Genomic DNA, 24,024 nt, shown 5'->3' with positions numbered 1-24,024 from the left:
CAAACACAAGTGAGGACAGTAGCCCCTTGCTGGTCCTGAGCTGGGAGATACAGAAGAGCAAAGTAACAAAGTAACAGAACACTCAACAAGCCAAGCTCTGGCTCTAAAGGAAGAATTAAACACACTAATAATAATCAAAGATACTTTGATGATCACCAAAGGCAAAAATTTTTTAAAGTACTATTCTTAATTTCACATTGCATTTAGCTCAAGAAAGAGAACTATTTGCATTACTAGACTTTCTCAGCAGAATTTCAAACTTCAATTATTTAAGAAAACCAGGTATATGAAGAATTCCCTCTTCGAGAAATGTCTTGACTATTTGAGATTTTCAGAATGCTTAATATTTTCACCATGAAATACTAATACTTCAAATAAGCTACGAAAATATTTTTAAGCTTAATGAGGGGAAAATTATATTATCTGATCAAGAAAATTATTATTAAGAAAATTTAAGCAAGGTGCTTTTTAAAAAATTTTTACAAAAAGAACATGGAATGTTGATAGGTTTTGTTTTGTTCTATTTTAATTTCAAAAAGCAACATATAAAATCTTGATGAAAAATCTTATCTAAAAGGTTTTCAAGCAAAGGTAAAAAAAAAACCCTGTTATAATACACAGTTCCAGCCATTCCCCATCCCTGTGAGCAAACTGGCATAAATGGCTAAAAATATCAAGTAGACCCCCAGAATCTTTTAATGTTTCACCAAAATAATGATGCCTCAAGCACAGAACTGGGGAACCAGAAAATTACAGAGAACAAACCTCAGCAATCACCTAGTTCCAGTGGTGACTTTACAAAATAGGAAACAGGACTAAACAGAATCATTTGTGTAGGTAGTTAGCTGGCAGCAGGTGTGCCAAGGCTTGTCCCAAGGAGGAAGAGCCACCTCCCCTCTCTGTAATGCAACACTTCTCTTAAATACTTCAGCTCATTCATTGTCATGTAATAAATGACAAAATTAATGAACACAGATCAATACAAAGTGTCAGTTTTATACATTAACTTCTGCTCAAAGTACTGATCCTGTTTGCTCAGATTAGAAATTGGTATTAAGGGCAGCCCCAGTGGCCCAGCGGTTTAGCGCCGCCTTCGGCCCAGGGCGTGATCCTGGAGACCCGGGATCGAGTCCCATGTCAGGCTCCCTGCATGGAGCCTGCTTCTCCCTCCGCCTGTGTCTCTCCCGTGAATAAATAAGTAAAATCTTTAAAAAAAAAGGGGGGGGGTGGTATTAATAATAATTCTTACTGAAGGGCGCCTGGGTGGCTCAGTTGGTTGAGTGTCCGACTCTTGGTTTTGGCTCTGGTCATGATCTCAGGGATGTGGGATTGAGTTTAGCAGGAAGCCTGCTTGAGAATTCTCTCCCCTGCCCCTCTCCCCACAAATGTGCATCCCTCATTCTCTCTCTCAAATAAACAAATCTTTAAAAAAAAAAAAAAAAACCTTCTTACTGAATATACTTATACCTGGAATCACATAAATTCTTGTGTATATCACACATTTCAGACTTCTAATGCTAAGTACCTTAGAGAAAGTGTCAATATTCAGAGCACAGAGTAGTAATAACAGGCAGTTGCTGCAGCTAACAGTAAACCTCCTGTGTTCAAAGCACACACTAAGAGGCTTATGGATTACCTCATTTAATCTCCACAAAATCCCCCAGGGATTGATTAGGTGTTAACCCTCATCCCCATTTTACAGACAAGAAAAACTGAGATTGAGGGAGGTAAGTCCCTCTAATTACATGGTAAACATGAATTCAGTATATCGAATTTTAATCATTACACATCTGAAATACTAAAAAAGTCAACCATCAACTACAAACTTTGGAATACTGTTTCTGAAATTCTAACCATTATAATGTTAAGAACTCTACAATACGCATTAATACACATTCCAAAAAGGATAAACAGACTTTTTATATAATATCAGAAATGACAGAGTTGGGTTTTATGCTTAAAATGGATTCTTCTGTAGGCCATACAGGTGACAGAAAATCTAGCAAAACATTTATTCTAAGGCTCTATTTTTTTATCCTATTTAAGCACATAAAATTTCCCAACTTTAATTTCCCAGCCTGCCTTCCTTCCCTCCTTGGATCAGAAAGATGTTACTTCTCCATACCCACCCACAGTCAACTGAGGAGCTGACCCCTGGTTCCTCTAACAAGTGTCAAAAGACATACCAAGCAGCCAATTTTAGGCTGAGGCTTTTTATAAAGAAATTACACGATTCCAAATTTGCAGAACAGCCTGATTCCAATTTACAAAATGATCATGGTCTGAAAGTTATTTGGAATACAAAGTGGGATTCATTCCCAAACCAAAACCATTTATCCTTCAAGGTTCATTAGAATACACAAGTCCCACTAACAGAAAAGATCCAAGGTCATATACTGAGCTGCTGGCTCAGATGAACTGCCAAACCCCTACTATCAAAACATATTCCTTACAGATAAAAATGGTAGACAGTCCTAACACTTAAGTAACTAATTATCACACAGGAATAATAAAAATATATAACATCCAAAAAGGCTCTTTCACCTATAAGTTTAACAAATTCTCTCAAACAATGAGTTAAAAACACAAAACATTCCTTAAAAATAATACCAAATATCAGAACCTAAGAGGTTGGAACAGTCCTCTAGAGACAATTCACCACGTGTTAACCACATATATCCAAAAAACAGAGGGAAGAATGAGAACAATGCAAAAATCACATTCATAAAGAGAAAAATAGTAAAACTAATACAGTAAGCTCAGAAAAATACACATAAACAGATTTTAAAAATAAAATATAAAAACCACTTAAGCTTATCAAGAAAAACGAGAGAAAAAAACATTTGAGCAAGAAAAGAATCATTAGAACACTTAGATCAACTTTATACAAATAAATTTCAAAACCTGGGTGAAACCGATAATTCCCAAAAGTGATCCAGAAGCAATAGAAAATCTACTAGTACCAATATTATTTAACGCTGTACTGAAGATGCAAGCCAATGTGATGAGACAAGAAGATAAAGTCCTAATGACTGGAAGCAGAACATATCAGTAACTGTGTATATAGTTTACTTACATAGCTGGAAAACTCAAGTAAGAATCCACTGAGAAACTATCATAAAACAAAGACAACTGAGTATGGTATCAAGGTATAAAATATATAAAATTTAATGAGAAAAAGCCAGCAACAACCTATTAATAGCTACAGATCATCTTAAGAAAGAACACACAAGAGCTACAAGAAGAAAATTTGAGGTTATTAAATGACACAAAATGAAACTTGGTCATATGGCTACATTTAAGCACTTAACTGAAGTGCCCCCTTAATCCTCATTTTAAAGTGTCAGTTTCCCCTTAGGTAATTAATAAATTGAATGAGGTTCCAATAAACATACTACCTGAACTTTTTTTTAATTAGATCAACTAAAGATTCTAAAATTTACATGAAAAAACAAGCAAGAATGGCCAGGAGATCAATGAATAAAGCCTCCTAGACAGAAAGACCCAAGGAACAAATGCAAAGAAAAAAGACCCAAGCACACATGGTGATGGGTGATGAAGACGGCATGGCGTCGCAGTGAAAGGGGAATTTTTTGGTAAGTGGTATGGAAACAGCTTGGTAGCCTTGGAGGTGGGGAGGAGGAGTGGATCCAAAATTCTGTAAGAATAAAACTCCAGTCACCCAAAATTAGATGCAAAAGAATGAAGCCTATCCAAACACAGGGGCCTGGGTTAACCTGCACTCGTGGGAAGTGATATACAGGTACAGCCATGGTCATGGTCATTCACTGTAGTGCTATTACAGCAAGAGGCACAAAACCATCCCAATGCTGACTGCCCCTCAGCAATCAGTTCAGTAAGTCCTCCCACCTCCTACAGTGGAAGACAACGCAGCTCTCCGGAGAAGAATAATACCTACCCTAGATTAAGTCAAAACAGGGAAAAGCCTGAATAGCATGGCACCTTTTTAACAGGATAGTCAGAAAAAGAAGACTATCTTTGCATTTTGCTAGAAAAAAAAACTATAGAAACACAGAGGAACTGACATTAGTGGTTTAAGGATGGGGGCAGAAGTGGCAGGGACAGGGCACTGGACACCTTTTAATACATTTCTGAAACGTGTATCATGTGAATGATGTTCTGTTTAAACAGTGTTTTTGTTTTTTGTTGTTGTTATTGTTTAAACAGTGTTAACTAAAAACAAGCCAGATACTGTTTTAAGTATTTTACACAGAGTACTAAATTTAATCCCCACAACCAACAGCTTATGACCTACTGTATTATTCTCCTCTGACATAGACAAAACCAAAATTAAAGCACAAAATGCTGCATTTAACATATGTTTAAGAATGTATTTACTGACTCATTTTACTGAGGAAAAACCTACGTTGTGGGATATTTTGTCAAGGATAATGCAATGCAATGAATACTGTGGAATCATTAAGGCTAAATTATGAAGAGACCCCACTGCTCCCGAGTGCTCCAAATGAACAGTCTGCCATTCCACAGAAGCAAACTTCACTAAAGTGAACTAATTATCTATCTTCTATCTCCCCAGCCTGAATAAGGAGATAAATACTCAAATCTGAAGAACAGAATGAAGTAACTCTTGTAATAAATGTTCAAAAGTAGTATCCTACTTCCTTTGATTTGTCTGTAAAGAAAGGTACAAGAAATGCTACATCTATCGTCAAATTGGAGGAAACATTTCACGACTTCAAGCAGAGGTTCGAACACCCAACTTTTTTGTGATAGTGGTAACTGAATGCAGTTTATATTATTTTTAATAAAAATTGAACATAGTTTATAAAATGACTGTGTGTAAAGGCAAATTAAATGCAATTCAAGGCAACTATTTCAAGGGCTGTATGAAGATAATACTGACACTTCGTATTTGTCCAATGCCTGGCATACCAGAGATTATTAAAACTACCAAGTCATCAAGACTAGGAAGGTACTAGGTTTAACCACATAGCAAGGACATGGGAAATATAATAATTCTAAAAATCTACTTGAAATTTTTCTAATTGAAGGTAACTACACCACTAATACTACACACACTCTCTCTCTCTTAAACCATTTCCAGGTCATGATACATATCACATAACAAAGTATGAGATACAGCAAACATAAGGTGATAGTGCAAAACTCACAAGACGTTATCTGCTTGGGCAGGCTAATGAATATTAAGAGGTACCACTGGATAATGAGGGAGAAAATTCTGTAAAAGCCAGCCATAGGAACTCAAAAGGGCAAAGCACTGCTAAGGGCCACTCAGTATAGCGGAGCCAACTTTACATAGGTCAAAAGCCCCTGAAGGTGTGACCTGGCCATAGATGGTTGCACTAAAATGTATTCTGGAAAAAGCTAACCTTCATTAAAGTAAACTCTGCTTAGGAAACCAAAGAGATATCAAATATGTTTTCAAAACAAGCACCTCAAAAAAAGTTGGTGCTTTTTAAACTGTACTTAAAAAATTCCTATTACCTGGAAAAAATGTCCTAAGAAACCTAAGAAATCTCATTCCCCAGCAATGTCAGAAAAGCAAAGTAACATTGTTATGTGACAGACTTAAATTTCATTTACAACATTTTATGCTTTCCCTATATTCAAATGCAGATTTTTTTTTTGAGAGAGCCAAAGTGAGAGTGCGTGCGCACAGGGAGGGAGGGCAAGGGGGGCGAATGGGTCACAGACAGAGGGAGAGACTCTCCAGCAGACTCTCCGCTGAGTGCACAGCCAGATGTGGGCTCGATCCCAGGACCCTGAGACCATGACCTGAGCCAAACATCAAAAGCCAGACGCGTAACCGACTGAGCCACCCAGACGCCCCCAAATACAGATTTTTTTTAAAGTAACTTTCTCAGAGGACGCCCCCCCCCAAAAAAAAAGAATACTAAATAGACAAGAACATATATAAGCATCTTTTCAGCCGATTTCTTAGTCAACAAAATTTGTTCATCAATGTCGCAGTGTTGCTCTAGGCTATCAGCGAGTTCACAGTAATAGCTTTATTACAAAACAACTGCTTGGTTAGCATTTATGGAAAAACCACTGACCTGTATTCCAAATTAGCGGGCGACAGGCGGTCCAAATTAAATACATGTAGAAGAACTTCACAGCAACCCTCAGGCAACAAAGTACGTAAGAACAATACTCTGACACTAACATACTTTTCAATCATAACTGCCAGATTAAATGATAAATTCCTAGTTATAACAAATGACAGTACTCTCCAAGTTGCTTTAAGACATAATTCCACAACAAAGATAGAAAAAGAAAACGTACAATAACTGCACTTACGATGTAGGAAGCAGTCATATTTAAAACATCGCCTACAGAAAAGCGTATGAAATGAATGCAAGCTTTGCTCCCTCTGAACAGATTTAGCATTTGGTCCATCGATGTTCGGGGTACATTCAGGAGGAAGCGCACCTGGGAGCTGCTGCTCGGTGAGCTCTTTATACCTGACATTGACCAAGAAAAACGCAAGTGAAGCTGTAGCAAAACCTGCTTCTCTGAAAATACAGTTTCTCAAAGGTGCCATGTATTATTTGTGATGTTCGCCTTGCCCACAACACACTAGTAAAGGTCTAACCTTCAACGATCTTGATGGAGATGAAGAGCCAATTAAAATTATGCATATGGCGTATCAAGAGACAAGTTCACAGAAAGGATTCAGATCATGGAAAGTGTCACCATATGAATTAAAATAAATTTCAATGACACTAACGTTTCTACAAGTGTCCAGACAAATTCTCCTCTCCGCGTACTACGGTCAATGAAGTTGTGTGCTTGCTCTCCCTACAGTAAGTGTCCTGCAGCAGAGCCCACACACACAGCTTCGAGAACCCTGTGGTGCTGTCAACCAAGGAAGCCCAGGGGCTCACCAGCTAAATTAGTTCCGTTTCTCATCAACCGCAATGCTGAGCTAACATACCATACAAGGCAAGATTGCCTCAAAAGAACAACTCTTACTTTTCCTTTAGTTCTTCTGCTGTGCCCTTATCTGGAAACATTGAGGAAATGGCTTCAAAAATTTTATCAGAAGGAAATTTCCGAGGTGGGCGGCTTTCTTTATCTAAATGGGGAAATATGAAAGGGAAAAAAGATGAAAGCAAACAAGTTTTCAAACCTTCCTTCTCCATGCAACCACATCTAACAAAGTGGATTTCCTAAGAAACTATCATCTCCATGTTTCACTTACTTCTGACTATGTTACATGTATCCACGGAGTGTGGGTAGCCAAACAAAAAAAAACTCAAAATCAATTACAGAGTTTTTGGTGCACCGGAAGGCAAGAGACCCAGGTTCTAATCCCGGCTGGGCCACTGACTGGGTCTGTGACCTTGCCTGGCCACTACCCACGGGGGTCTGTTTCTTCAGTGTAAAATGAAGGAAAGGAACACGTGATCACTGCCTGTTACATCAACATTGTGCTTCTCTCAGATTGCAGTTTTCCCCCGCATTTTTCTATGCTATTTAACAATGAGCTCTGCCTGTCTCCAACTATGGGCCCTGGTCTGGGGTCCTCTAGCTTTCTGATAAGCCATCACTAGCATAGGGGTTAAAAGCCTGGGCTCTCCGGTCAGTTGGAGGAGCTACCGTCAGAATGTTCTGGGCTGTTTCCTCCCAGTAGTATAATATTAAATAAGTTACTTAACTGCACTGAGCCCATCACTTCAACCATAAGAGAGAGATGATGACAACAGCCATACACTGTGGGGCATTACGAGCGTAAATGAGCTGGTGCAGCACATAAAGTGACTGGCAGACTCACTGCCTATAAGTAGTCAATGATCAATATGTTATGTCATAACGATGATTATGATGATTACCCAGCAAAATCCCAAAAACAGAGTAACGTTCTTTCGTTAGCCAAAGGAAATAAAGATGCCCGAATACAGGATATGTTACAGTTTGATTCTATTACATATTGATAGGATATTTCAGAAAAAAAAAAAGAAAAAGAGAAAGAAGGAATTAATAACAGTTTGTGATTTTTTGTTTTTGAAAAATGCTGTCAAGGCTACACACAAACCTGATAAACAGACATACCATCTCTGTTCTCCTCTAGATCTTTCTGTTTTTCTTCTCTTTCATCAGGATCATCTCCATCATCATCATCATCATCATCATTGTATTGACCAAGAGCATTCACCAACTCCACAAAAATTTCATCATTTATAAACCCACATTCTGAAATTCATCAAGTCAAATATCAGAAACACACAGAGGAAAGTAGTAATGATAAAACTTTATGTATGCCTTTTCTAATCTGGAAGAAGAGCCAGGGCCTATTAATTAACACTAGAACACTGTAGTTAAAATGAGGCAGGAGGATCATTTTCAAGACCGGCCAGAGGCAAACTTAGGAGGAATTTCTCTTCAACACCTGTCATTTTCTCTTTGCTCACACCTTCCCCCAAATACCCGCTGCTATTCCCATATACTCTAGAAATTGTGGCCTCAGCCTCCTCCCAACAATGCATGTGAAGACCCTCATCTCCCCAAGAAAGGGACAGTGATGATGATGTTACACATGCTCCCCTCCTGCCAGACACTCTGACGGGTCTCCTGGACGTGAAGCACAGCAGCTGTGACCACAGAGACAGAAGTGCAGGTCCTGCAGCAGCAAAGTGGGACATATTTCTGAGCACAGGGCCTTCTGTAGCACATGTATCACATAAGCAGAGCCCTGATCCTAATTTTACTATGAAGGAATCTTAAAATCTACATACACTCAAACAACTCCATTTACATGTTACTGGCACTATAATTTATGTGATAACCAACTGCGCATCTTTTAAGTATCAAAAAAGATTCTTCAATTTAAAAATAGAGAAAACATTAAAATGTTTAGGATTGAAAACAGGCCCTGGCCACTCCAGCAATAAACTTACTTTTAATATTTTAAAAATGTGTTTTTAGTACGTATGCTTAAAAAATTCAAAATATCTTTCAATTCTTTGGCCCCTTTTTTGAAGAGAATAAACACAGGGCTCACCTCTATCCCCATGTACTTTTCCATCATAATTTTTTATTAGTTCTTCAATGAAAGTCCCATCCTGATCTAAAACTTCATCCCCCATATACGGAATGTTATGTAAAACAGTTTCATCTTCCACCTAAAAATAAACATATTTTAAAAGCAAGTTAATCTGAAGTATCAAAATATTTTTTAAATCAATGTCATGTAATGTAAAATACATTTTTTCCTAAGTAGATGTCTCTACCCAGTTCTCCAGATTTAGACAGGAAACTCTAAAACATAAAGACCCCCTCCTACCAATAAGAATTATCTCAGAAATCAAACTGTTAAGAGAACATTTTTAAGAAAAAATACCCTCTTCACCTAATCCAACATGTCAATCATTAAAACTTACCAACATTTCATTTACCTCAAGGAAAAATGTTGTGCTTTACAATATGACTCATCAATTTTAAGATACACCCCGTGTCTTAGAATTGATGAAATGTGGTTTTACCAAAACCACTTATAAAGAGCTGTACACCGTAAGATAACATAAGTAAGGATTTCTAAACTTCACTTGATGATCTAGTTATTCAGAGACCTTCAAAATAATAAAAATCTAGGGATATAAAATCAAGTATAGGGCAGCCAGGGTGGCTCAGCGGTTTAGTACCGCCTTCAGCCCAGGGTGTGATCCTGGAGACCCAGGATCGAGTCCCACGTTGGGATCCCTGCATGGAGCCTGCTTCTCCCTCTGCCTATGTCTCTGCCTGCCTCTCTCTCTCTGTTTCTCATGAATAAATAAAATCTTTAAAAAAAAAATAAGTAAAAAGTTTATGCCAAAAGGATCTGCTCTTATATATAAAGTAAGAACATACATGGGGGATCCCTGGGTGGCTCAGCGGTTTGGGCCCTGCCCCCAGCCTTTGGCCCAGGGCATGATCCTGGAGTTCCAGGATTGAGTCCCATGTCAGGCTCCCTGCATGGAGCCTGCTTCTCCCTCTGCCTGTGTCTCTGCCTGTGTGTGTCTTCCATGAATAAATAAATAAAATCTTTTAAAAAAAATACAATATTTCAATGATGAAAAGAACAAGATGCCTATCAAAATTATCATTCCAATCAAGATGACAGATGAGTTTACGAAGGTTTAGAAGACAACAGAGAAAAAAGAAGATGCTAACTTAGCCGGGAAGAGCCCATCCACAAAAAGTTCTGGAGAAGGGAGAACTTAAGAACACAAGGGACTGGGGATACCTGGCTCAGTGGGTTAAGCATCTGCCTTCAGCTCTGATCCCAGGATGCTGGGATCAAGCCCCACCACGAGGAGCCTGCTTCTGCTGCTCTCCCTCTCCCTCTCTCTCCTCCTTCCTCTACCCCTCCCTCCCTCTCTCTCCTCCTTCCTCTACCCCTCCCTCCCATTGGAGGGGGCTCTCTCTCTCTCTAATAAATATAAATCTAAAAAAAAAAAAAAAAACCCACAAGGGACTGGAAGCAGACATGCATGGTAGGGAGAGAATCTTCAATAAAGAATAAAAAAGACAGTAATGACAGATAAAAGACTAGAGGGTTCTGAAGTCCATATTTAAAGAGACTAAAGTAAGGATAGGTGTATCTTAAGAAGCCTGTAAACAGGGTATTGGTTAAAAACAGAATTTTAGGGATCCCTGGGTGGCGCAGCGGTTTGGCGCCTGCCTTTGGCCCAGGGCACGATCCTGGAGACTCAGGATCGAATCCCACGTCAGGCTCCCGGTGCATGGAGCCTGCTTCTCCCTCTGCCTGTGTCTCTGCCTCTCTCTCTCTGTGTCTATCATGAATAAATAAATAAAATCTTTAAAAAAAAAAAAAAAACAGAATTTTAGGAGAATAATCTGATTAACAGAGTGGACTGGATAAGAGGACAGGAGGCCATGACAGGTGCGGCTGTGGAGGTGCCTCCGGCAGGTGCCTCAAGCACAGAGCACAATCAAAATGAAGAATACACCAGGAAAAGGCCATGAGACACACCGGGGACTGTCATGCAGCAGCAGGCAGGAAAAACGAGGAGAACAGGAAAATCTCAACTAATCCCCAGATGACAAATTTAGGACAACTGCAAAGTTCAGAAAGACAACAGAATCTTAGAAAAACAGGGGAAAGGGAAGTTGGGGAAGAAAGTACATAAGGGATATAAAATTAAGATTTAGATTTTAATGCACTGATCTATCTAGAGTCAAACTTACATACAACTAAAGAGTCCAGTTTGTGCCACATCTCACTTTCACTAATCCCATTTAAACTAGAAGTGTTAATTTTTTTGGATAAAGGCCAAAATTAAGTTATAATTGGCTATTTTGTCTTCCCAACTGTATCCATGTAAGCTCTGCTCCCCACCAAAACATATCCTAACCATAATATAGTCTGCCTAATGTGCCTTGGTCAGTGACCAGCAAAACCCATGGATAATTCTAAATAATAATGACAATTTTAAACACTAGATCCTTTCAGAATTGTAGTCTATGAAAGTATAAAATCTCCCATAAATTCTTGCAATTCTTAAACTAAATGTTTTTTGCATGAAGCCTTAAACACATGAGGCAATTACAGAAGAGTATCTGAAGTTTATCTTTAATCACTCACTGTAAAATCTTTCAGTTACTAAAGACATTAGAAACAACTATTTAGGGTAGACCCAGTGGCTCAGCGGTTTAGCGCCGCCTTCAGCCCAGGGCGTGATCCTGAAGACCAGGGATCGAGTCCCACATCAGGCTCCCTTCATGAAGCCTGCTTCTCCCTCTGCCTGTGTCTCTGCCTCTCTCTCATTTTCTCTCTCTCTCTCTGTCTCTCATGAATAAATAAATAAAATCTTTTAAAAAAATTTTTAAAAATAAACATATTTTTAATCCCAGGTAGAGGGGATTCCTGGGTGGCGCAGCGGTTTAGCGCCTGCCTTTGGCCCAGGGAGCGATCCTGGAGACACGGGATCGAATCCCACATCGGGCTCCCGGTGCATGGAGCCTGCTTCTCCCTCTGCCTGTGTCTCTGCCTCTCTCTCTCTCTCTCTCTCTCTGTGACTATCATACATAAATAAATAAAAATAAATAAATAAAATAATAAAATAAAATAAAATAAAATAAAATAAATCCCAGGTAGAATTCCTGCTCAACACTTTTTCTTTGGAGAATATTTTAACTTGGAAAGACTAGAAAAAGAGCAACACCACAAAGGCTTATTCAAATATATGTATCAGTTAAAAAAAAAAATCACTGAGTGTTATCATTTCAGTAACTTTTTTTTTTACTTGTTCTTGATTCACAAGAAAAGTGTGTTTTATTTAAAATAAGTGATAATAAAGTAAGCAGATCACAGATGTACATACCATAAAATTCTGCTGAAGGGGAGACCAAGAATACATTATGGGTACTGAAGCAACCGCATTCAGAGTCTTTAATGGGATGACTTGTGTTGGAAAATCCAAGTCACTGGTCACTGAACACTAGAACAGAAAAAAATAAAATTGACTCATAAGAATAAAAGGACAACCTCAAGTGGTAGACATATTAAAAAGGAACTCAGCCCACTTAAATAATTTTGAAAAGGAAATCCCTTTACCTAAGACAGAAAGGTTTCTAAAAACCATGAAGGATTCTCTCTCCTTCTCACTTTCTTTTACTTAGGGTGGGAAAAAAAAAAAAAAACGCTTCAGATTTTGCAAATTTTTAAAAAGCCTCCAACGACCCTTCCCATACTTACCAATATCGATCAGAATCAAAAACGATATTTGCTAGCCTCAGGTTAACTGCTCCTTGCTTTCACTATAAATTTCTTGGCTTGATGCTTAGTTTCTTTTACATCTCCACCACTTGGAATAATATTATATATACCAAATATGCCTCTTAAATCTCAACTAATAATAATATGGAAACTATTAGGTTCACCTTTCTTATTTTTATCTTCCCTTCTTAAAAAACCCAAGCATCATTTGCTATTACCAGATGTTAAACAAAGATGAAGGGTCATAATAGATCTGAGTTTCAATCACAACAAAAGAAATTCCTATCCATTCTACAAAAGTATAATCTCTAAACTAGTAATAATAATAATAGGTAATATTATTAAGCACTTTCTATGTGCGAAGCACTATTTTAAACACATTCCATGTCTTTTATTTTTGTCCTCATGACACCATAAGATAGGGATTAATTCTTAGCCCCCATTTTACAGGTGAGAAAACTCTGGTGAATACAAAGGTCAGTAAATGGCCCAAAGCCATACATTAGACAGGGCTAGAATTTAAATCCAGAAAGAAAGTCTGACTCTGGAGCCTCTGCTCTTACCCACTACACATACTGCCACGATACTGTATCTCTATCATGTTTAAGTGCATAGACTCTCTGGAAATACCGTATTTCATCCAACCTATGATGACATTAATTTCAAGGCATTCCATTACTTTCTGTATCAGTAAGAAAATAATGTTGCCAGTTAAACTGTAACAAAGCTTTCTTTTTTTTTTTTTTTTTTTTTGTAACAAAGCTTTCTTATCACAGTAATTCTAAGATGCATTCCAGTTTCAGATGTTAAAACGTCAAAATTTTGCATCTCTTGATTCTATGAAATACGGTAAAAATCTGTGCCCAAATGATGACCACAGCACTTTCTATCCTGTCTAGGAATCCAGCTTTTCTTAAAGAGTACCATTATCCAATATCCAATTAGCAGGCTTCCAAGAACCTTCTCAAAAATACCCTTGGACATATATTCATAATCTACAATCAGTGAAAATAGAGCAAAAAGAAGAATTGAAGGAGTAAAATGAAACCAAAAAATTATGTCTACACACGCATAATTATTATATGTTAAATTTTTATTTGAGAGGTCTGAAAAATAGCAGGCCTAGATTTGGTGAAATTACAGTGAAAATCTTTGGCTTACAGGCCACACCTGGCCCTCAGCATCTCATCAGGCCAGAGGGACAATCTTGCAATGGTCACAGTCACTGCAGCACAAAATAGCACCTTCCTGGTGGAAGTGAAGGTTTAAAGATAAGAGTAGTTAGAAAGAACTGTGACAGTGATTAATCCATTAATTTGCTTTCCAAAAGGGCAAAGATAAAGATAATAATACTAGAAAGCTCGTAGCTCAAGTCAATGAGGAGGTGTGAACGGTTCCCTGCTACTCCAGAGCCACAATCTCTCCCTGTGCCGCACTCTGGTCTCTGACACGGTTCTTCATCCATCCGTCCATCCAATAACCCAGTCATAATCGCAGTTAACATTTATTGAGCACGTACTATGTTGCAGGCACTGTGCTAAGTGCTTTGTATACCTTATCTTAACCACTGCTCCTCTCTGCCTTTGGTGTCACAACCTCACAAATGAGACTGAGGCTCACAGAAGTTAACTAACTTGCCTAGTCAGAAAGGTAGTTAATTTCCCAAGCCAGGATGGAAGCCTAAGTCTGACTCCCAACAGCCAAGCGCTCATCACTGTGCTCCACTCCTGCCCTTGAGAGGCTCCCAGGGTCCAAGGACGAGCACAGCTATGTGCGGGGTGCTGCTGGGCCGAGATGCCCTCTCCCCCAGGCCCTTCTCTTACTCCTGTTACTACCAAGTTGCCTCTCCTCCTCCCTGCCTAACTGGGTAGGCTCTGGGGCCAGGAGGGGTTCTAATTACTGAATCAAGTATTATATGCTGTCCAGGGAACATTAAGTGCGAAGTAATCGTAATGTCTTAGCAAAAAAAAATTAGAGTTTGGGGTTTTGCTTTATACTCGGGGGGGGGGGAGGGGTGGGAGAAGTAAATTGATACTGTGACTTTAATTCTGAAGAGTAGCCTCCTTTAAAGCTTGAGGGGTGAGGGAGAGCGTGTGGCCTCTCCAGCTCTGACTTACCCATCTGGCTTTACCTAACATCTGAACCTGAGGCCGTACTTAAGGTTAGAGACAGCTTAATGGTATGCTGCTCAACTACCAGACAGGAGGGACTCTGCTTCCTCTATTTGCTCTAAAGATGCAGACAATGCTCTGCATCTATTGAATGGGGTCCGCTGGTTTTTCCCTTAAATAGAAAGAGCTCCGAGAAGCACAAAAATGAGATGGCAAAGGCTGTAGCACTAAAGTACTACCTCCAACGCCATCCCATGACCCAACATCTCAATTCTGAGTCCTATGAGAGTCACCAGGGGGTCAGAAGGAAGCTCTCTGAGGGCAAAAAGCAGCTGAGACGGTGTGGTTTCACTTCTGTCTTGCAATGATACTCAGCACAGTGTCTCAAAAAAGAGTAGGCACTCAAAAAATGTTTCTGGAATGAACAGACTGCATTTGCTGATTTTGCCTAATGGAGATTTCACTCCAATTTCTCTTTAAAGCTATGAGGGCATCTACTTAGAAAATTGAAGGTCTACACCCATGTCATTATCTATGTAGCATCTCTAGAAACCTATTCCATTCCTTACCTATTAAACCTTAACTAATAACCATATTCCTTTCCATTTACAAAATAATATTCAAATGCAAAAGCATTTGTTGGTAAAACAAGTTTGGGAATTCTTATTTATTGACTTAACAGGAAAATAACTCAAAAAATTCCAGTTACTTACCAGTAACTTTTTTTCTTTGAAAATGTATCATCCTTGACAGTTTATGCAATTAAGTCTCATATCACTCAAAGTACTGAAAAGGATTTTGACCTCCTGGGTCTCCAAAGCATTTGACCTGATCACAGTCAAGCGTCCTGGACTCAGGAACTCACTAGGAGACCTACCATCGACAAATAGAATTCTCCAATTCTAGTTCCTACTTGAGGATCACACAAGGACATTATTAGAGGTGATTCATCATCAATGGTAAAGAAGGAAAAAAAAAACTCTATTAGTTATCAAGGATGCTACATTTTCAGAGAAACACAGCTTACTGGTAAGTAACCGGGTTCCTCTGAGGATGGATAGACTTACATCAACCAGCTGGTACAATAGGCGACTGTGTGGCTGGACCACTGGGAGCTGGAGAGGGAAGTCAAGCCAAAAATAGTAGTTGTAGGAGTACACAACCAAACTGAGACTCTTGGCAGAAGGCTGGTTCCAAGTAAAAACTGTGTTATGGAAAATCGTAGAGGGAAGAGCAGGTGAATGGCCTGCAGGGAAGGGAAAGAAATTAACACACCCTACTATGTGCCAAGCACTGTGCTAGAGACTTTACCAAAATTAACTTCTTTAAAATTCACCACTACCTAGGAGGTTGGTACGACTCCCCATGTTACAGTGGGACATCCCAAAGGAAAAAGAGCTATGGCCATCTGGTCTCTGAACAATCTTTGACATCAGAAGGGTGAAGTCCAACTTCCATATAGTAGGGGGGAGAAAAATACAGTTAGCCAAGTTAAAAAATATTCTGGGATACTGGTTGGTCCATTTAATTCATGCCAGAGACACAATGAACTGTTGATATTGTCTAATATCCTTCAATCTTTCCAATTAAAAATAATAAGGAACCATCTTATATCTAAGGGGTAGGAAAGAAGACATCAACTGTCCCCCAGATCTAGAGAAAAGCAGAGGATGATTTCTGAAACTGCCTCTACTCTTCAAAATCACAGCAGAGAATAGGTAACACACCCAAATCTTAAGCTGGCCCTTCTGGTGAAAATGATAGTGTATATAATTTACTTTCAGACTGCTTTTGGCCAAGAAGTTCTAAAGAAAAAAAAAAAAAAAAAAAAAAACGAAATGAGCAAATATCAAGTTTGGATCAAGAGAAGCTGGACAGAAGTAGTCCCTAACCACGCCTCGGGGGCTGATGAGGAGACCAGGGAGCACAAGACACGAGAGGGTCCGGTGAGATAGAGTCAGAAATAAAAATCAGGGAGACAAACTCATCAGATCTTGACAAAGACATAGTCAGTACAAGCAGCTCATCGAGGGTGTTGGAACTAAGAAATCAAAGAGTGGCTCATAACCAGATTATAAATTATTTCCATTTTTGTTTTTAAATATGTTACAGAGCCATCCCAGACTGGAGGAAGAACCCCTACCTGCAACGTAGGGCTCTTACTTCTGAGTTCACTTAAGTATTACAGAAACGTATCCTGTGTGTCAGTTCTTACACTTCTTTTCAGAAGAAAAATACACATACACGCATTTAACACAGAACACGTGGAATGTAATTTCAGGAAGTTTAGACCCTTAACTCTTCCTTGCATTCTAATTTCAAAAGCTTGATCCCGAATGAAAGCAACCATAAATGTGTCAACTTAGTAATCCCATTAAAACCCAATGCACAGGGAAAAACCCAATGCAGTCTGGGGTCAGATGGGCTGAATTAAATCATTCCTCATAACCTGCAGTTTTGCTACAAACTCTATTTTGCTAAAACCAGAAATCAGAAATTGAACAAGAGCCAATACGTAAGTTTTGGTAAAACTACAAAACACCCAAAAGGGACATGAAGCAGCTAACTGAAGCCATGCAAACTCAAAACACCTAATTCAAGAATAGTCCTAGGAGTGGGAAATAAGATCATTTCTGACTCTGAGAACAAAACAAAACAATCAAGAACAAAAGAAAGCAAAAACTAAGAAATGGAAGCCAGGCACTACTGAAGCCCCTGGGTTCCATATGCCGTGGCGGCGTGCTCGCTCCATAGCCCTGCTTCCGAGAGTGGGCACAGGCCTGAACGCTACAGGGAAGTAGAGGCACGAATTACAGTGAAGAGGTGAGACTGGCACCAGGCCCTGGTCTGAGGATGAGCACTAATTCCTGGCTCAAGGATAGATCTGCTCTGGGGACCGTCAATCAGGTCAGCCAAGTCTGCTGACCTTTGCAGAAAAGATTTATAACTGCCTCTTGACTATCCACTGGCTGTTCAGTGTTGCAACAACAGAAAGCTAAACAGAAATATACTATAAAAATATAAAAACCAAATCCCCCACTCATTGTTTATACCAGAGGAAATTGCTGATGGGTTAAATGATATTAAAATATAAAAGTGAAAACAACTAAACAGAAAGATGGAGAGGTAATTTATATAAGCTTTCCTTTCTAAGCCTTTAGAAACACAGAAATCAAAAGAAAAAATTATAATTTGATATATAAACTTTTTTTTTTAAGATTTTATTTATTTATTCATAGAGACACAGAGAGAGAATGAGAGGCAGAGACACAGGCAGAGGGAGAAGCAGGCTCCATGCAGAGAGCCTGACATGGGACTCGATCCAGATCTCCAGGATCACGGCCCGGGCTGCAGGTGGCACTAAACCTCTGCACCACCGGGGCTGTCCTGATATATAAACTTTTAAAATTTCTATAAGCCAAAATATACCAGAAGTAATATCAAAATGGGGGGAGGGGGTGTCTGCAAAACATGATAAATAATGAATATTTAAGAGTTTACAAAAGTCCTCAAAAATCCTAAGAAACAATCCAACCTAATTTTAACAGATCCGACACCCTAATAGCCAGTTCATAAAAGAAATATAAACAATAGAAACTTCACTGAATAAGAAAAGCAAACAAACCGTAGTAACATTTTTACCTTTCACACTGACAAAGATCCAAAGACTGATATTATGCATTGGGAACAGAGATAAACAGACACTACCATAAACAGCTGGATGGAAAATCCTTTGGGAGAACAATGTGCTAACATCCATAAAAATTTTAGTATGTGTATCCTTTTAACCAAGTAATTTTATTTCTAGGAACTCTTCCTACAAAATCATTCAAGGATACAACAATACAGATGAAAGGTATTAACCAAAATACTAACTGCAAGAGTAAGAAAAATTTAACTAAAATATTCATCAATTAAGAATAGGGCAATGAATTATGGTATATCCCACAGTATCAAACACTGCATTCTTAGAGATTGGGGACCTGGACAGAGGTTGTAGTGATGGCCCAAAATAGGGGGTGGGGAGATGGGCTAAATGGATGAGGGGAGTGAGACACAGCTTCCTTATGACGAAGTCATGAGAATGAAAGGCACAGCAGAGGCGCCTGGGAGGCTCAGTTGGTTGAACATCTGATTCTTGGTTTCTGCTCAGGTCATGATCTCAGGGTCCTGCTCAGTGGGGAGTCGACTTGGGATTCTTTCTCCCTCTCCTCCTGCCCCTCCCCCAAATCCACACATGCTCTCAAATAAATAAATATCTTAAAAAATAAAAGGTACAACGTAGGGAACATTGTCAGTAATACTGAAACAGTGTATGGTGATAGGTGGCCACACCTGTGGTGAGCACAGCACTAGGTGCAGAGAAATTGAATCACTATGTCCCACACCTGAAACTAATCATTAGGTGTGAACTATACTCAAAAAAAAAAATCTTTTTTTAAGTGACGGCTCAAATTGGCAGGCACATTTTATCTGGCCAGTAACCATTTGAAATAAAATATATATTATCACTATTAACACGTTATATGTAGAAAAAGAGATGGGAAAGATTAAAAATTACAGACGTTGAACTACAGGAACTTTTTGCCTTCTGTTTTATATATTTCAGTGTAGTTTGAATTCTCAAGAGTCATTTTGTAATGGCCTTTTAGTTGAAGAGAACGATTAAAAGAGTTTCATTAACCCGACAGATATTCACATGACCTGGTATAAAACTCCCTCAATCAATACAAGGTAGCTCATGAAATCTGTCCAACCCTCCCAAAAATGGTACTCCCCCCCCTAATATTCTTTCATAAAATTAAGAGAAGATAAAACAGAATCCTAAGCAGTGAATTTAATTAAGTCAATCCATGTTATCCTAGAAGTTCTAGGTCTAATAACATTTTATTTCTTCACAGCAATAAACACTTTTAACAATGCAGGCTAGACTTTCATTTCTTCTGGTTCAATCTGTTCTTAAAATAGCTGTCAAAGTTTGGTTTTGCATTTTGGGAAAAGACCTGATCTTTGTAGATCAGTGATCTTTGATCTTGATCAATGATCTCATAGTCAAATAGTTGACTATCTGCATATGTAAAACACCAACCATATAAACAATGGTCTAGGAGAAAAACAGTGAACTGGAAGCAATTTCTGGTTTATTGTACAAAGTAAACATTTGACATTTTTTAAAAGATTCTGTATCTTACACTTGAAAAGTGAATTAAGTTCAAAAACTAAACTCAGACGTCAAATAGAGGATATATAATTAATAGGATAATGATATAAAAACTCAAACATAAGTGACCTTTTTTAAAAACGTCGTTTTGGAAAAGCATAGGACACATTAGTTTCCTTTCAAAGAAAAAAAAAAAATAAGGAAAGCCATCTTTATGGTCATTTAAGAAATGTTCCATCTATTTCAGCCTAAAGAAAGCCAGAAAGGAAGCAAAGGCTGCAATGATTTGAAAAGTTCTAAGGGTGGGGAAGGACTCCACTCCCCAAACAAATACCAATAAAGGGTTAAAAAGAAGCAAAGAGCTACAGAGAGCCAACTTGGAAACTAGTTCCCTGAGAAAGGCTGGCTGTGTTCAGACTGAGAACCACCCGTTTATTTCTAAGACATGAGAGAAATGACCTCACTCCCCATCATATTTGCTCAAATGGCTCATGAGAATCTAGACCTACTGGTTCTACAATTCTGAAATTTACAAAGGAAAGAAAGCATGCTACTATATTGAAAGTTGAAAGGTATTTAAGAGCACTAAATTACATACTGGGTGCACTAGCATATCATTCTTTCTTTGTAAATAGTAACAAAAATTTCTATTTACAATTAACTGAGGAAACTGCATTATGAGTCAATAAATAATGCAAGTGCTTAAGTGTAAATGAGACAATGTTATCCTTCTCCTTCAATAAAAATAAGTCCAAACTGCAAACTTATAAACTGACTACATTGTTATTTTCATAGAAGCCTCTTCACCACTACCACCCCCCCAAAATTTGCAAATATCAAATGACAGATGATGAATTCACAATTCTTTCAATCATTACTAGGATCAAATCTGTATGTATTAAAATGTTTTAATTCTTCTTAAATGTGAGGACTATGATGGCTTTCTAAAGATGCTGCTGCGTTAGACATCCTGAAGAAGCTGCATGTTTAAATATACACTAAAAATTCTATTTTCATTAGTAGACAAGACACAAAATTCCTACAAGAACATTAAATTCTCCTGGGAATCTAGAAATGCAGATTGGCAGGATATTTTTAAATTACTATACGAATCACACCCACTTGCCCAGAAAAACAGACATCTGAGCAAGCCTCTCTTTCAGTCCTAATACACACAGGTAATAAAAATCTTGATAGGAAGAAACAATGAAGGAAAGCACCTTGTGGTTTTTATCAAGAAATGGACAAATATACAAAAAGCAATGCACCCATAAGAACTCCAAGAGTAACTCATAAACCAGGCTCTTCATTAAAACCGGAGAAACAGACACATTGAAGAACAGGACTACCGACGTGAAGACTTACAGAAGATAAAGTGTTTTACCGATAAGACAAAGTAATGAAAGTCACCTAGAAGCCATGGTTTTTAAAAACAACCACAAACCCTATCAGTAAGGTGTGCATCCCTTGGTCTGTGTTTATCACTTGGTGACGTTTCTAAGGTGAATGTTCCTTAAAGAGATTAACTGAAGAGCAAAGGAAATAAATGTAAAATATACCATCACTGCCTACAAGAAGTCAGGAGTCAGGAGTAGCTTATAAAGAAAAATATTGACACATAATGTATAAAAACTGCATAGGCAACACCGCTTAGGTTCTGTAACCTCAACACCAAAAAATAAGCACCCACAAGTTATCTTCAAAACATACGTTAAGAAAACACTATAGTGAAGACAGGGTCTCTGAGTTCAACTGCAGGGCTCACTAGATCTGAATCAGCATCTACGGCAGCCGCTTCGTTAGATCAGAGAGTGACCTTTGCCAGCCGTTCTTCACTAAAATAACCTAGATAAAAACCAGTCATTTTAAAACTGAGCACATCTACTTTACACGCACAGAAGGGATTAAAGTAGAACTGAGTGAAAAAATGAAAACTGTCGTTGAACGGTCCTCAGGCCGCAAAGGATTTAAACAAAGACAGCACTTACAAAGGATCGGCTTATAAAAATAAGCAGTTAATTAAAACAATGTTATAACAGCACTTCCCAATGTTGAAAGCCACAGACTTTAGGTGTTTGGACCGACACTGCAGTCTGAACTCCTGCCAAGCCTACTACTAGGAAAGTCTTTGCAAAACACACTAACTTTTATTTATCCTCCTGCTTCTGACCTACTTCGGGCTCCAACTTTTAAAGCATATAAAAGAAATTGACAGACAGCTGAGAATGCTCAAACTGCAGAAAAATAAACAGGGATACAGTCTCATCTACAAAGTAAGGAGATTAGACAGATATCATTAAAGTCCTTCTCAGTCTTAAAATTTTATTATTTTTATTATGAGAATACCAAAAAGCTTATCACAAACTGTATAAACGTGCAGCTTCCTGAAGTCAGTGATGATGGTTTTAAAGGTGCTTGGAGGTTGGGAAGTAAAAGATGAATCACTTGAGCAGAATCAGCTACCAAGAGTAGCTCAAAAACTAACAGCCTTGACCAGGTCACTTGAGTTCCTGAGGCAAGGGATGAATTCCCTCCTTCCCCTCCTATTTTGTGAAAATGGTTTTTCTCAACCTGCATGGGGTACTAAGTTTAGAAAACAATTTTGTTTTATTACAATTCTCATTTCTTCTTACAACTTCTCACATAAACTCACATTACAAAGTTAGAGATCTTTACATTCAATGATTTCTCTCCATTTGACAAAACGAAAAGCAAAATTCAATTAGTCAATATTAATTTGAATTAATTGTACTTGCAATTATATTACGAACAATTCAAGCTGTATATCAACCATGACCTTTACTCATTTCCTAAGGTGTCTGAGCAAAGCGGTGCTCTTCTGGGCCCACATCAGATCACTGGAGCAAGCTGACTAGTATTCCGAAGCCCAGTGTCCTTGTCCAGGGAGAAAAAGGCCTAATACAACTGTCACAAAGATTAAAGAAGGTTCATGTGTGTGCACAGTACCTACCACCGGCCGGAAATCATTACTGCTGTTAACTTTTACTTATAAGTGTCAGATGGGCTTTCGGTAGCATTCGGAGTCGTAATGGGTGGCAAAACTTAAGTATTCCATGTGTGCCTACTTATTTCTCCAAATTTTACTTTAGAATAAGATTTATTCTTCCAATGAGAAGAAAAGTTTCCTTCTCCTTTACCCTCAAAATTTCTAAATGGTCACCACAGATAAAACTTTTGAAAGAACTACTGAGAAGCCCCATCCTTTCTCCCTTTGAGAACTTTCTAACTAGTGTAGAAACAAATCCCTTCCACCCTTAGTATATTAACACAAAGTCATTTACCTCTAATATGTAGTCCCTGACCTGTCCCAGATGGTGTGGAAAGTGTTAGCAGCACAGGATATATATTTATACAACTGCAAGCCCAAGCTTTAAAGAGCTGTTACCTGACAAAATGAATAAATGACTAAGAACCATTCCAAGTCATGGGTCTCCAAGACCATCACAGCATGATCACGATCATCACTAGGACCATGCTACTGTGACAGTACTGACAAGTCTCCAAGGCCAGGGTGTCTCATGCACTAACAAATTACTTCATATTACAATTTTTCATAAGTATCATATCGTCACTGAAAACATTATAGCATAGATCCCACTGTCTAGGTGTTTCCTCCGTTTAGACAGAGAAACAACCATCCACTGTGCAGTTTAACTTAAATCCCAAATAACTTTCTTCCTCCTTCTTGTTTAGGCACCCATTCCAGTAACATTCCCCCTCCTATACCATGTTTTCCTGTATATGACAGGTACTTATACCACAGTGCTTTACCCAAACCCTACTGATCCGTCCTATGCTGTTTTTCAGCTTTTGCCATTTTCTTTTTTTTTAAAAACGGCTCCGTGCTCAGCGTGGAGCCCAACACGGGGCTTGAACTCATAACCCTAAGATCAAGACCTGAGCTGAGATCAAGAGTCGGCCGCTTAACCGACTGAGCCATCCAGGTGCCCCAGGCTTCTGCCACCTTTTCATTTTGCTGCCACTGTGTTTTATGTGCCATTTAATTA

At 38.5% G+C, this 24,024-nt stretch overlaps 1 protein-coding gene across 13 annotated transcripts in view; it reads right to left on the bottom strand.

Annotated features, from left to right (window-relative positions):
• EZH2 (enhancer of zeste 2 polycomb repressive complex 2 subunit) overlaps nt 1-24,024 on the bottom strand; it is a 65,643-nt gene that overhangs the window by 13,955 nt on the left and 27,664 nt on the right. For 4 of the 13 annotated variants that reach the window (XM_025433739.3, XM_025433743.3, XM_025433741.3 and 1 more), the window contains exons 4-10: nt 16,178-16,286; nt 15,903-16,081; nt 12,330-12,446; nt 9,008-9,128; nt 8,059-8,199; nt 6,979-7,081; nt 6,289-6,467 (exon numbers count right to left, since the gene is read on the bottom strand). In XM_025433739.3, coding sequence (XP_025289524.1) covers nt 6,289-6,467; nt 6,979-7,081; nt 8,059-8,199; nt 9,008-9,128; nt 12,330-12,446; nt 15,903-16,081; nt 16,178-16,286 — 949 coding nt within the window. The remainder of the gene's footprint in view (nt 1-6,288; nt 6,468-6,978; nt 7,082-8,058; nt 8,200-9,007; nt 9,129-12,329; nt 12,447-15,902; nt 16,082-16,177; nt 16,287-24,024) is intronic. The other 9 variants (XM_049094862.1, XM_025433747.3, XM_025433750.3 and 6 more) reach the window with 5 other exon arrangements.

This window comes from Canis lupus, chromosome 16 (genome assembly GCF_003254725.2).
Source record: "Canis lupus dingo isolate Sandy chromosome 16, ASM325472v2, whole genome shotgun sequence".
NCBI lineage: Eukaryota > Metazoa > Chordata > Mammalia > Carnivora > Canidae > Canis > Canis lupus.
Note: the sequence above shows the minus strand (reverse complement) of the source record. Positions and strands in the feature narration are given on the sequence as shown.